This window comes from Physeter macrocephalus, chromosome 18 (assembly GCF_002837175.3).
Source record: "Physeter macrocephalus isolate SW-GA chromosome 18, ASM283717v5, whole genome shotgun sequence".
NCBI lineage: Eukaryota > Metazoa > Chordata > Mammalia > Artiodactyla > Physeteridae > Physeter > Physeter macrocephalus.
This window is the reverse complement of record NC_041231.1, coordinates 59,032,376-59,047,160: the sequence shown is the minus strand read 5'-3', so window position 1 is coordinate 59,047,160 and position 14,785 is coordinate 59,032,376. Positions and strand designations below refer to the sequence as shown.

The following is a 14,785-nucleotide window of genomic DNA, read 5'->3' as shown; positions in this document are numbered from 1 at the left end:
AGCTCTTGTGCGGGGTTGATGGAGGGAAGGATAAGGAATCATCCGCCGCCCACATCTGAGTTCCCGGGGATCCGCGGCAGCGGCAGCAGCTTTGCTGCAAAAACCGCTTTGCTATTCGAGATAGCCAGTAGAGGGAATCGGAACTTTGCTTGCAGCAGGGGTTGAAGCAGCCTTTTTTTTTCCTTGGAGGAAAGACTGCAGCCTTCTGGACTGCGTACGCTGCACCCTGGAGGGGCTCTCCGGGTCCCACCCACTGGCTGGAAGGAGGGGACGTGAATGAAAGGACAGGACAAGCACCGAACACCATGTCACTCTGGGAGGGACACAGCAGCAACTGAGCTGTGAGAGGTTTTTTTTTTTTTTTTAGTTTTTCTTTTCCCCTTTCTTTTTCTTTCTCCCCCCCCTTTTTTCTTTTTCTTTTTTCTTTTTCTTTTTCTTTTTTTTTTTTTTTTTTCGTTTTCTTTAAGGTGGAGAAAGAGACACACAGGAGACAGGAAGCTGATCTGCAAGATTTCCGAGTTGTGCTAAAAGGACTTTGATTTTTTTTTTTTTTCCTTTACAAACGCTGGCAATTGACATCACTACGGACAGCCGGGTAGAGAACAAACTGCCTCATCCCAAGTGGATCCCAGGCGAGAGCTGGGGAGGCTGTGTGGGGTTTTTCCTACAGATCCCCCACCTCCCTCTTTTTTTGGTGTGTTTCTTTTTAAAATTCTTGCTGTGTTGGAACTAGTGAGTGGTGGAAGACTCTCCGAAGCCTCATCAGTCATCGGGACTGTCAGGAATAGTGGTTCCAGAGGAAGCTCGGCCTGGGGCACATACCCTGTCATCCAGTTCCCTGCCTCGGAGATAGAGATTCCAGCTACATGGGCAAACGCCTGGATCAGCCACAAATGTACCCCCAGTACACTTACTACTATCCTCATTATCTCCAAACCAAGGTATGGCTCGCTCCACAGTCTGGCAGCAGTGGGGTGTCCTTCTGCACTTGGGATGGGAAACAGACAGGCATGTGAATTATTATTTACCGCCTCCCTCCCCCTACCCCATCACCTCTTCCTGCTTCTTTGAAATTAGTAACATAGCAATGGAGTTAATGAAGCAGAGAAGGATATAAGAAGAAAGCAAGCCTGGAACTGGTGCTTTCTCTTTAAGAAGAGATAATAGTTTTACTTGAGTTCCTTTGTTGTTATTTGGCTGCATAGGTGTTCCTGATATCCATCAAGTCCTTGGCAGATGGGCAGGGTTGTTAAAAAGGAAATCGTAACAGTGATGATCAGGCACAAGAATACAATTTCAGGGGCTTTTCTGGTGAGCTGTTCTTTGTTTGTGACTCTAAAAGGTTTTTTCCCACTGGATAGGACACGCCGGGGGTGGGGGCGACTCAAACTTTTAACCGCTGAGTGTAGAATGAAAGACGGGTGTGGGAAGGTACACGGTAACTAATTCAAGTCTCTTAGAGTTTGCTTGGGTGCATTTTTGTTTTTTTTATGGCCTTATTTTATACTGAGGATGATCAGGATGCTTGAGAGTGAATTTAGGAGCTTTACAATAGATGTTCTTTACTTTTAGAAGCTAGATGTTGGCTGCCATCAGGAGGCCTGGGTCTTGAAAAAAGGATGAAATATACTGATGATAATTGGACATGAATTGGTTAAATACTTTAGGCTTTATGTGTGTGCTCAAATGATCATGAGGGGGCCAGTGGCAAGACCACGTCACTGAACAGTGGGTCATGCCAATCATGAACTTTATCCTGCAGTTCAGACATGGAAGACTCTCAGGTGTGAAATCACTGCTCCGATTTGTCAATTACATCGGACTTAATTTGGGGGGGGAAAATGTTGGTTGTTCCCCCTTGAATGCATGGATTGTATTCCTTTATGGATGATATTATTTTATATTGCATTAGCCAGACTCTACCGTGTTCTTGGTAAATACGCCGGGAGTGAGCAAGGCATGCCTGAGTGATCTGTGCTGTCACCAGGACTGGGTGCTGTGATTAGGGTTTGGTAATTCATGCCGTAGTTAGCTCTCATTTATTCTCTCACCAAACAATGCTGATTTGTAAACCAGATCAGGCAGCAGACTTTCAGTATTATATTAAAGATTGTTCTTTTTTTCCCTTCCTTTCTCAGTCGCTTTACAATTTGCCCTGCCCCTCCAAGGTCGACTCACACTGCTTTTTGCCTTTGTGAGCATTTAGTTTGGGCTGCTGCTGAAATAAATAGACCAGCCCGCCTGCTCCAGTGGCTAGAGTTTTAACTCTTTGGGGGATTGGGAAGAAAACGCTGCCTGCCTTCCTCAAAGAAATGGCAAAGCAAGGACAAGTTAAAAGGGGAAATTTATAGTCATTTCTTATCCCCCAAAGAAACAGAAACAACAAACAAAGGTTGCCTGAAAAATATCGCACATTCCATCCCCTTTAGTCATTTGGCTAAATTTTTCCAAATGTTTCAAAATTCATGCTTTCTTTTTGGTTCTTGTTTTCTCCGTTGAAGCCTATTCAGAAAAGAAACTTTAGATCAAAATGAATGGAATAATTGCTTTTGGGCTTGAGATTTCTTTTAACCTATTGCTAGCAGGAAATAATGTCGGGCACGTTATAGTAAAGACACAGGACCAGCTACACTGGTGGGAAGTTTGTGTGTGTGTGTGTGTGTGTGTGTGTGTGTGTGTTGTTTGGGGTAAAGAGGAAACATGGGGTGTTGAGGGAAAAGAGAGCTAGAAAAATAGGGAATTTAAAAATAAATCTGTTTTGGGGTCCTGTGTAGTTTAGTGTTGTGTAGACAGACAGCATCTGGATCTTGTTACTTTCAAGCTAGTCAAAGCCATCAACTTCTGGAACATTTTTAAAGAAGTTAGATCCATTAGGCGACCTCAGCTGATATTTGGGTAATCAGATCAGGGTGGTAGGGAGTATAAGATCAGCTACTTTGGCTATCGTGGTAGTTCATATTGATTATTACGTTGTAAAATTTCGACAGTGCTGTGAAGTTGTCAAATATCATTACAGTGGCTCTGAAATGACAGACATTAATGACATTCCTGGAAGCTGAAGATATGAAAATGTGCCCTGTTTGGGAACTTAGGCACTCAGGGAATGGGAGGAAGGGTCAATGTGCAATATTTTAAAATATGGGAACTTTCTGACAGCGTTCGCACTGTATAATAAAGTCCCATCACACCCCAGCATAGCATGAAAACAACTGGGTTGTTTCGGTAGCACTTTTTGCTCCTTTTACACTTATATCTCAAAATATAACCTATAGTAATTTTGAAGGAAATGCGTGCTGCTTAGGTTTATTTGCTAAGCCTAGGTGGAATTCCATAAAATCCACTGTCCTTCCAGCCTTGGCTTGTAGTTCTAATCCAATTTTAAAATCATTGCTTTTTAAAATGATGCTGATATGTAAAGAACATTTATGGTTGATAAAAATAGAATTCTGTGGTTGACAACAAAAATCATATTCTGGTGATACCGTGCCTTAAACTGTTCTCTAAATTCAGGTGTTTTTAACTCACCCACAAAAGCTATTTGCTGACATTAGTTTTGGTTGGAAAATCTTCATGGGATGTTTATTATTGTATTCATTCAGAAAATGCCAAAATACTGAGCCTTCTCTTTCTACCTAAATATGTGTGTTAAATGCAGCTGCTATTTTCTTATGATAAAACAAAATGAAAACGGATTTTGAAATAAATGCAAATGTCTTCCATTTCCTCAAATAACAATTTAAGTTTTAGAAAAACTTGTGACACTTCCCTGCTTTCTCTGCTCCCCTTATTACCCGTCACATTAGAACCAATCTCTTCACTTTGTTGCTTAGAACGAAAAAAAAATAGAAATAAGATATTTATTCTTTTGTTTCTTTGAATAAATTTCCAGATGCTTAAAATGTTATATTAGAAAAATGTATGTGTAAGTCAAATAAAAGGAAAACCCATGGCTGACTTGTAGCTGTTGTACCTTGTAGTAATGTGGGTATAACACGCTTACTCTCCCAGACCTCACATTAAAAGTTGTCACTTGTCAATTTTCCTTTTGAACGATTTTGTTTTCCTAGCCAAAGAAGCAATTTCTAAAAAGAACATTACTTTTATTTAGAAGTAATGAAGACATTTTGGTGACATGTCATAATATTTCAATAAGAGACATAACTGGATTAAAAAAAAAGAGTTTCATCAAAATGAATTTGCTGTTGGAAAAGCCACCCATAATAATCAGCAAGTTTTAGAGAAAGGAGACCAAAAACTAGTTTCTTAGCTTAATGATAACATATGTAATGATGTTTGCTTAAGTTGTAACATAATATTTCTCAAGAATTTTGTTACAGCCCATTCCAAATAACCAACCTGTTGCTATTGCATTATGAGACCCAGGATGAATTTCAATCTGAATTCGAGGTACTTTGGGGGGGTTTTCTTGGAAAAACAAATGAGTTGAACTGGGAAAGCTAAAGAGTAAAAAACGTGGTCACAGCCTGGTGAGTTGATATTTTGCAGTTGAGAAATAGATATTTCTCTCATATGTGATATTTAGAAAACTTTAATCATCTTCATGAAACTTTAAAACTCACCCAAGCACACACAGCAAGTTTGTCTTTTCTCCCTTTCCACGCCTTTGCCAGATCACTCTGTTTCTCCCAGTTCAGTGCAGTTTCTAATCACTCTGCTTTTTCATCAGTCTGCTGCCTGCCCTCCTTTGGCCATCTGCTTCCCCAGAAGACCTTGAAGAAAGGGGTTCAGACCATGGAACCCTGACCAGGTCTCCCTGGCTGGTGGTACTCAAATTCTGTTCAGAGCCTGGTGTGAAGTTGGGGTCAGGTGGAGGAGTAATTCATCACCAGCACACTGATTTCAGGCTGAATTTCCAGCCATCTGCAGCTGGACAGCCGCCCGGCTCTGAAAGTCTAGCTGAACCCCAGTTGTGCCATGAAAAGAGCAGACACTTGAAAACACAAGGCCAGGGTGGCCTGCAAAGGAAGAGGGAGAGCCTCCCGTGGGGCCAAGGATATTCTTAAAGATGTGAATGTACAGGTCCTACAAAAGCAAAACAAAACAACCCTTCACACGTTCCTCCACATGAAAATGTAGAAAATCTTGCAGAGGGAGGGAATGAGTTTAGAATTTCCTTAGTACTTCCTGCCTCAGATTTGCATTGATAGTCAGAGTTGGTAACTTGCCAGTTACCAACCAGTTTTGTATGTTTCAGCCTTGAAAACTCCCAGGTACTGTTTTCCTTTGAGAGACTGAAACATATAAAACTAGTTTTCTAAAAATCTTCCAGCAAGAGAATTTTTAGGAATAACTCCACATATTTCTTTCGCTGCAGGGGGGTTATATGATAGCATGAAATGATGATCGATCTTGTCTCCTGTTAGAATGTATACTATTTTAATTGGTTTTAAATGAGAGAAACATAGAAACAAGAGGCTACCTTGCCTTTTCAATTTGGTGTTTTTTCTTTACTCCTCCAAATCTTTGTTTGCGTTAGGATTTTCTTTCTCTAATGTCGTCATTTTTTTTCACAACACTAAGTTTGGTGCCTACTAAAAGAAGAAATGTAAAAAGTTCATGGTGTTGTTTTTTTTTTTTTTTTTCCAGAATAATTCCAAACTTAAGGGAAACACCATGTATATTTCTTTGAACAGTATCTTTCCAACACATTTTCCTTTCACTTTCTCTCAATTTGGAAAAAGAAAAACAGAATTATAACTCAAACCTATTTCCATGAAGTAATAAAATGTATTTGAGGGTTGGAGGTAGGGGCCACGTGAAGGAAGAGGCCAAAGAGGAAGAAGGATGCACATCATTCCAGGTCTTTCTGGCTCCAGGAATTCTGAAAAGCTTCGTTTTTGCACTAATATGATTTACACAATCCTTTTTAACATTATCAGTCTTTTTGGCAGAGAGAAGTCTCAGTCACAATGATGCCCATGCCAAATTCTAAGAAAACCAGGGTTTTCCTTTAAAAGAAAATCTGTGGAGTGTTGGACTTCTTATTCAGAGTAAATGGTTGATGTTTATCCAAAATTGACTTCAAGTACTACATTAAAATTGTGTTTTGTAACAGCCTCATAAGCCACAGCTGTATGTGATTAAATAGTGTAATATCAAAAGCATGTGAGAAGAGACATTTTTATGCTATAGCTGTTCGCAGCAAGAGTACAGATGGGGCTGAGGGGAGCCCAAGAGCAGAAATGTGTGTGGTGATACGTGTGTTGTTGAGGATGTGTTATGATACGTTGTGTTGAGGGTACGTGTTGCTATTTTTGGCAGTAGTGGGAAAAATGCTGAACTATTTTGGATGTGATTAAAAATATGCTCTTTGAAAATGGAAACCAACATAAAATACCAATTTTTATTTTAAATATGGAATGCCATTTCATTGCAAAACACATAGTTACTGAATGGATCTGAAAGAAATACAGATGGAAAGATGAAAGTTATTCACATGAAGCACACATTCAAAAAGCAAAAGTGAAGTTTTTCCTTTCTGTTTTGAAATTATAAATGGTTTTCTTCTCTGTTTCTTTGCTACTTTAATCTATGGAACTATTGTAAGAAAACCTTCAGGCCATTTATCCCTAAACAAAAGAGTGATACATAGTAAGGATCAGTGACTTAGAGCAAAATAGGTGGCAGTGTGATTCTTTTTTAAGATGTTTGAGACTATGATATTCAGTTTGGTATGAATATTAATATTTTGTTGCTAGTGATAAAAATTACATAGTCACACAGGAGACAACTTCTGTTTTTGTTTCTTTAGCATGGATGTTATAGTAAAGAGGCTTTAACTACAATTTTCTTGAAAGACTGTTCATGAAATCTATAATCTCTCATCTTCTAGAGATTATCAATCTATAGGATTACTAATACTAATAAAAGATTTATTACTAAGTGATCATTTTCAGGGCCTTGAAAAAGCCTATAGAATTGGCTATTTATTTTCAGATTTCAAACATTCAAAAGCAATTTTCAAAAGGCAAGAAGAGGTGTGGACCGAGGTAAGTTGGATTCTGTTTGTTTTGGTTTTTAATTTTTCTTTTTCAAGTTGATATTGGCAGAGAATTTGTTCACATAACTTTATTTTTCCATGTAGATTTATTGGTCAGGAAATATATACCATGTAGAATCAGGTATCTGAATGAAGTTTTGCTGTTCAGAACATCAACCTCTAATATACATCCAATTTCTAGAGGATGGAGAGTAAATTATAAGACATTCATTCTGCTTTTCTTTGGGAGAATTCTCTGATTTGTGTGTCAGTGAGTTAGTTTCTAGGACAAGTTCCCTAAGATCCCTTCCAGGCTTAGCATTTGTGACTCTTGCTTTGAGATGGATGAGGCTGCTTTGATATATTAGGGATATTTGGGAGATGACCTTGGATTTGTGCCACTGAAGAGTTTTTGTTCAGGTCCTCAGCGCTTTCTACAGAGCAGATCAAGCACTGCTTTGCCGACTCTGGAGGCTTGACACATGAAACTGTCTGCATCCTTCACCACATCTAAATCCAGGGCACCCAGAGAAACACCCCCATCACCCAGGAGTGGGTGGAGAGCAGTTCCCAGGGTGAGGCCAAGTGACAGGCACTCTTTAATCATCATTGCTGACTTTGTCGTGGTTCAAGTTTTCTTCCTTGAGTGGGTAAAATTAGGCCTTATGTGAAGACTTGCTCTCTCCAGGTGGCATAAGAGCTGAATAGTGATGCATGTGTTTGGCTAAACCAGTTGATCTCATTAAGATCCTGACAGCCCTAGTTTCATGAATGAATCTAAGAGCTCGTGTACATGTGGAAATAACAATTGATAGATGAAATGCTATTTTGACTGGAGTTTGCAAAACCTTCAAATCCTTGAATTTCTGAATAGTAACCTTTAAAGCGCGGGGAAAATATACTCTAGTAACCAGAGTGCATGGTATTGTAGGAGAAAAATAATGTCTTCTCCAGGACACAGAAACAAAAGCATTCTCTTTTCCTCTCTTTCTCGCTAGGTACTCTTCTTGGTCCCCCTCAAAGCCCCTGTTACCTGAATTAATGAAAGTAAATGGAACCCTGAATTTTGTTTTTATGAATGACTAACAAATACCAAAAATAAACTAGACCACATACACAGTCAAGGCAACCCTGATAATATCCTTTCCTGTTGTGTGGAAAGTAAGGCATAATAGAAGTAAAATAAATTTCATGATATTTTAAATATTGATAGTAAGTGTTTTGGGGAACTGATTTTTAACTTGTTCTAGAATTAGTTTTCCTATCATTATACTGTAGGGTTAAGAAATTGGCATGTATTGCCAGATGCAGGTGACCTTCTGTTTATCTCATTTTTAACTGGTGGTTTTCAAGTTGAATATGGATCATGTATAGAATTTAATGAGAATTTTGGAGAAGTCTTCCTATTTTTATCTAGGCGCTGCTATTTATCTTAGTCATATTTCTGATTGATGACAATTTAGTGAAAAGGAAAATGGGAAACAGAATGCTATCTGGTTTTCTGGAACTGTTTAAGATTTCTTAAAAGATTTTCTTATGTATACAAGTCATATTTGAGGCTATTACTGATGACTGTAAACTCTTAGGTTGCCCCTTTTAAAACTAATTCACACAGATTGGATGGTGGCATCCTGAATATAACTTAGAACTAAGGTAACTTAAAATTCAAGCAAATATACATTTTTTTCTCTTTCTTTATTTTTTCATCTATTCCGGGTCTTAGTTGTGGCGTGCAGCATCTTTTAGTTGCGGCATGCAGGATCTTTTAGTTGCGGCATGCAGGATATTTAGTTGTGGCATGCGGGATCTAGTTCCCTGACTAGGGATTGAACCTGGGCCCCCTGCATTGGGAGCACAGAGTCTTAGCCACTGGACCACCAGGGAAGTCCCCCAAATAGTTTTGAGTAGATGAAGTATTTGAAGAAGTGTGTACAAAGCTTGGAAGAAAATTTGACTGTTTTCAGGGATATCATACAAGAAAACCATATGACATACCCATGATGTTGAATTTCTTCTTGAGAGATGAGAGAAGCATATTTTTTTTAGCTTGATGCTAGTTCCTTGAAGGGTTGTGACAGCTCCTGTGTTAGCCTTGGTCTTGGCTTTCGGCCCCTCGGTCTCTTGTCCATTGCCAGGCATACCAGTCGAGACTGTGCCTTCAGAAGTAAGGATGTTGTGTTGTAATCTAGGTAGGCAGGGAAATCTGAAAAGAATAAAGTTCTGATATTCTTTTCTCAATTTATTCCAAAAAGTTAACCATTGACTTTACACTTTATTATTCGTCTGTTAGGACAACTGGACTTATGTTAGCAACAGGGAATTTTCCCTTTCTGGCTTGTTCTTGTGTTTAACTTTGTTGATAAGCTGGAAAAAGATGAGGAAAAAGTGCAAGGGAATAGGTCAGTGAACAGGGAAGAATTCTGATCTTTTAAACTTTTTTATTGAAGTATAGTTGATTTACAAGGTTGTGTTAATTTCACCTGTACAGCAAAGTGATTCAGTTATACATATATATATTCTTTTTCACATTCTTTTCCATTATACTTTGTTACAGGACACTGAATATAGTTCCCTGTGTTATACAGTAGGACCTTGTTGCTTATCCATGAACAGGGAAGAATTTTTCTCCAAATTTAGCGATGTCCTTTAACAATGGGAGAAGTAAAACCTCCATATTTTCTGAACACTTTAGGAGCCTCCCACTTCTCAACAAATATATTAAACATATTAAAGTGTACTCATATTCCACATCAAATTATATTTTTTGCAATAAAATATGGCAAGAGATTTTATTATTTTGCCACTAAAACTCTCTGAGTACGAGTAAATTCATTTATGTGTGCTTGTGAATATATGTGCACTTACCATCTTGTAGGTGTTCTTGCAAAATGAAAAAAATCTAATCTACAGATCTTCTTGAGGTACAAAGAAAGATTATTTCGGTCTCTACTAAATAGAACAATGAATAAAGTTGGCAATGTATTATGCTTTGTAGAAACAAATGTTTGCTAATTTTGGTTTCACAGTTTTCTTTTTCATTTGGAGGCAATACATTTTTCTCATCTTGTCAGTGCTTTTGTGGGTCCCTAAAGTGGTCGGAGAGCCTGAAAAGCTGGCCATATCTCTACCTACTGTGACATTTTGGCATTCAAGATATCTCTGTATTTTAGTAATCTCAAATTTCCAGGGTGGGACATGTATTAGAACAGCACAGTGTATTGGAAAATGTCATTAACATTCTTTGGCTAAAATATGTCACAAGCAGATACATTGGATTGACCTTTGGTGGTGAGAGCAATTGAGAGTTCCAGATCTGGGTGCCAGGTTCACAGAATTTTTTCACTGTGCAGTTGGTAGAATTGTTTACCAATTGGAAAGAAAAAGAGCTTGACTGTAACAGGTGTTTCCCTGGGCTCTCAGCTTAGGGTCCAAGCAGGAGGCAAGTTCCTGGCACAGTAGTTATTTTACGGCATAATCTTTCTAAATTCTTCTGTTTCTAAATAGGGTCATGGGTTTTTTACATGTATTAAAACGACCACCTCCTCCTGTTCCCCAAGTCCACGATTATTCACCTTGGATGACTTCTCTCGGTTTCCAGAGGTCCCTGTCAACCCTGCAACATCTGTGTGCCTCTGAAAGCAGACATGTCTGCACATATGCACACCTCAGTCAGACCCACCGTGACTCTCACAAGTGGGTGAGCACCCTGAAGATACTGCTTCTCTAGCCCTAAGCCAAGCACGATGCTTCCTTCATTTTTATTCTGATTTTTATTATTTTCAGTAATATAAGAAAACAAGGATGCCAGGTCCAGAGCATGGCCTTCTCCCCCACCTCAGTCAAGAAGGACTTTTCTCTGTCTCTCTAGACCCGTGCATATGCTCACACCCAAAAACTCCCTCCCCTCCCACAATCTTGAAGGGAGAATTCTCATAATCACCCAGTGTTTTGATTCTCCTCCTAATTACTCAGTTTTCCTTCCCAGCCCTCTAGCCAGATCTCACCAAATTTCATCAGCAGATTCAATGAATAAGCTTTGATTTCTCTTTCACAAACATAAAACACACACACACGAACACACACACACACACACACACACACACACACGCATTTCTGGAAACTTTAAGAATTGTTTTGATGGTTCTGATTTTCTCTGGGGCCAAATGACCACTGAGAAATATGGAGGGGCAAAGTGGTCTTAAGGAGACATATACTCATTCTTTTCAGGTCTAATAAGTTTTTTGCTGCTAGCTGATGGCAAAAAGAGATGAGTCTCACCAAAATACAGATGACTAATAACTTTTACTTTCTTTCAAAAATGTAGTATCTTACCATGATCCGAGATATATTGATAATGTATTATGCAAATTAGATATATATTCTTTTTCCTTCATTATTCTTGATAGAATTTTTTAGAAATCTTACTGATAGATTGACTCTAATTTTTCCCCATATTGTTTATATTGTGGAAATTCTAATGATCCTCAAAGCTTGTAATGATGAGGCTATCAATAGCATGGTAGAAAAAAAAGGCAGTTCCATGATTTTAATTTTACAAGTGATTTAGGAGGAGCACCAAGAAAGATAAAACAAAGAAAAGAAGAAAGAGAAAATAAGAGGCTAATGTTATCAAGTTCTAATTTATTTTTGAAAATGTCTGGAATTTGACTATTTTCCTTTCCAAAGGATAAGAGCTATTTGCAAAGGAAGTGATAGTTTAGGAATCAAAGAACCATCTTCGGGAAAAACTTTGATGTGAATATAGAACTTGATTTGGAGGATTCACATGGTTGAGACTTTTGGTGTCTTGTGAAAAAGTAAAAAAGTCAGTGCTTCTGAGGACAGCTTAATGCTTTGTTCTAGGACAGCTTAGTGCTTTGTTCTGCTTCCACATATCAATGCACTTGATAACTTCCAGCACCTGCTTTTCTTGTTCTGGTTTACCCATCACTTGTTCCTACCGACGACCTGGATAAAAGCCTTATTGATGTTTTTGGCTGGAAACAAGGGTGTTTTTTAGAAGGATACTGAAATAAAATTTTTACACGTATTTGAAATTTCTATGTATAAAATGTTCATATAAAATTTTTATCTGCTCAAAAATATAATCATTAGCAAAGCTCTGTTGTTCTTTGTAGAAAGGATCTGGCTTTGAGTGGGGTAATCCAATAGAATAAGTTATAAAACCAGCAGAGCTGTATTGGCATAAGAATTGTACAATGCTAACCAGATGGCAGTGATGTTTGAGGGCCACTGATGTGCCCAGGGATCCACAGAGCTGTTGAATTGAAGATATGAATAAAATCATGCTTAAGTGCCCTGGCTCTCAGCATATTCATATGTTAGAGGGTGGGTCCTGGTGAAAGAGTGTCTAGATTTCAACATGGTCATTGCAGTTTAGGTCAATAGAGGTCCAAGAAAAGTTAGCTATTATTGTTATTATTATTCATGGTCTGTCTTTTCTGCCAAGTTCATTTTACTCACTTCCCCATCCTTATTCCATTTAGGATGTCTGTCTGCAGTGACCTCAATTAACACTGCATCTTCCCCATCTCCCTGCCTTTCCCAGATTGTCCTTCCTGGGAAACTAACTCTTTTCTTTCTGTTTCACAGCTTCCACTCCGCTTGCCCTTTCCCTCTCACCCCTTTTCTCCTATCGTCAACTTGTCTTCTATGGATTTGCCTTCTTTGCCTCCCTGCCTTTAGTTCCTAAACTTCTTCCTACTTTTTGTTCTCTTTGCTCTCAGTTTCCTCTTATCTTTTTAGTTATTTCTTTTTATTTTTTCCCATTTCTTTCCAAGGTAGAGTGGATTGGATTTTGACTTTCTTTTCTTGCTTGGTGGTAAATCTACTTTTGGCTTTCAAATATACCTTTACTTATCAGGATCAGATTTGTTTAAGAGTTAGTCTGTGAACCCCCTGAAGACTAGGACCACAGGGTCTTCATCTTTGAATGCCCCGCAGGATCCAGTAGAGTGCCCGGTGCAGGTTGAGTGCATAACAGAAGGTTTTTAGCGTGTATTAATCCGTGTTGTTCAGTGTGTCTCATGCAGTCCTCTGTTGCTGAAGGCAGTGATTTTTAAAACCAGAGTTGCTGAATGTTCCCTTCACCTCTGTGATGCTTTATGTCAAAAGGCATTTTGTGTAGCAGAAATAAGTCTTACTAAAGTAAATTCTTTTACATATACCAACTGATATATCACTCCCTACCCCACCTTTCTCCCCTGAAACATGTGGGCCACTAGAACCCCAGGACTGTTGGCTAGAGTTAGGTTATGTACGCAGCTAATGGGACACACTGTGATAGCAGGTGAGCTAAGTCAGAAACTGCAATAGGAAGAGAAGAGAGAGAAGGGAAGGGAAGGGAAGGGGAGGGAAGGGAAGAGAAGAGGAGAGAAGAGAAAAACTGACACAGTGTTGCTTCCCAAGATGCTGGCAAGAACATCAGAACACATGCCAACTTGGAAGGACAGAAGTGGATTTCAAAGACAGCCAGTATTTGGAAATTGGGGATGAGAATAAGCAAGGAGGTCAGGACTAAATGGCAGTGGTGGTGGTTTGAGGGGACTGGAGAGGCCATTCCTGAGCAGTTGCCAAGACTGTCAGCTTGTATATGCAGCTTTCTTCCTTGGGTTGGCGGAGAGTTGGACATATCAGGAGGTGAACTCAGAAAACGCAGCTAGGAGATGGGTTGAGTGCTAGGCCCATCTTTTTGTCTATTTTTCTTATTTGAGACAGAGGATCTTGAGTATAATAGTCATATATTATCTCCCTATGCCATGTAAATATCCACAGCAATATGGATTTTTTAACTCAAAATTTTGAAAAGACAACTTCAAAGATCAAATAAGACTGACAAAATGCCTATTTTGGGAAAAGAAAGCTCTAGTTTCCCTATACAATTAACTAAGCAGGTATAAAGATATGTCCGAAGTAACGATAGATGATATAAGATTGGATTCTGATGTCAACTTCAAAGGCTCCCTCACTAAGGAATGTATGGAAACAATAGCCCAGTTGTGGCTGCAAACTGTGTTTTTGGTTTGGATGCCTCTTGATTTTTCCAAGTTGTGTTGAATCTCTATGTTTGTTTTGCAGTTTTGTATTTTTTTTTTCTCTACCATGTTCTTTTTTTGCATCAAGCCTCTTATTACCATTTGTAGAAAATATAGTCTCTCTATATGTAATTCCTCAACATTTAGTAAATTTTTCTATTGCAAAATAATCCAGACTAATCGTATCTAATGAAACAACTCAAGATATATATTGAAAATATTAATAATCTTCTTCTGCACACCACACTGGTCTGTGAAGAACTCTCAGAAATAACATATGTTAATAAAAAAATCATATGTGCCCTTCTATAACATCCTTATGCTCATACAAACATACAATCAGATCTATGGTATCTGAGATCAAACTGAGCAGGTTATTTTACTCCTTTTTTCAATGGAAAACATACTTTGTGCATTCTCCCCAGTTCACTAGACATGTCATTTTTTAAAACTGTCAGGGTAATTGTTTCTGGTGTGTTTGCATCACATTTTATGCAAGTGTTGCCCATCGATGGGCACGGATTTTTTTTGCCACCGTTTTGCCATTATGAATAATGCTACAATAAATGTATAAGGTACTCATTTCAATACTGAAAATTGAATCATTTATCTTCTAAGCAGGTTTGCTTCCTTTTAAACACTGAAAAATGCCTTGATGAGTTCCTTATTACACAAGGATTGACATCAGTGCTTGGATTCTTTTTTTTTTTTTTTTTTTTTTCATTAAGCA

The 14,785-nt window shown here is 38.5% G+C and overlaps 1 protein-coding gene across 6 annotated transcripts in view; it reads left to right on the top strand.

Annotated features, from left to right (window-relative positions):
* Positions 1 to 475: 475 nt before the first annotated feature.
* RBMS3 (RNA binding motif single stranded interacting protein 3) overlaps positions 476 to 14,785 on the top strand; it is a 752,917-nt gene continuing 738,607 nt past the window's right edge. For all 6 annotated transcript variants that reach the window (XM_055079737.1, XM_055079741.1, XM_055079739.1 and 3 more), the window contains exon 1: positions 476 to 941. In XM_055079737.1, the coding sequence (XP_054935712.1) occupies positions 867 to 941 (75 nt within the window). In that variant the 5' untranslated portion in view covers positions 476 to 866. The remainder of the gene's footprint in view (positions 942 to 14,785) is intronic.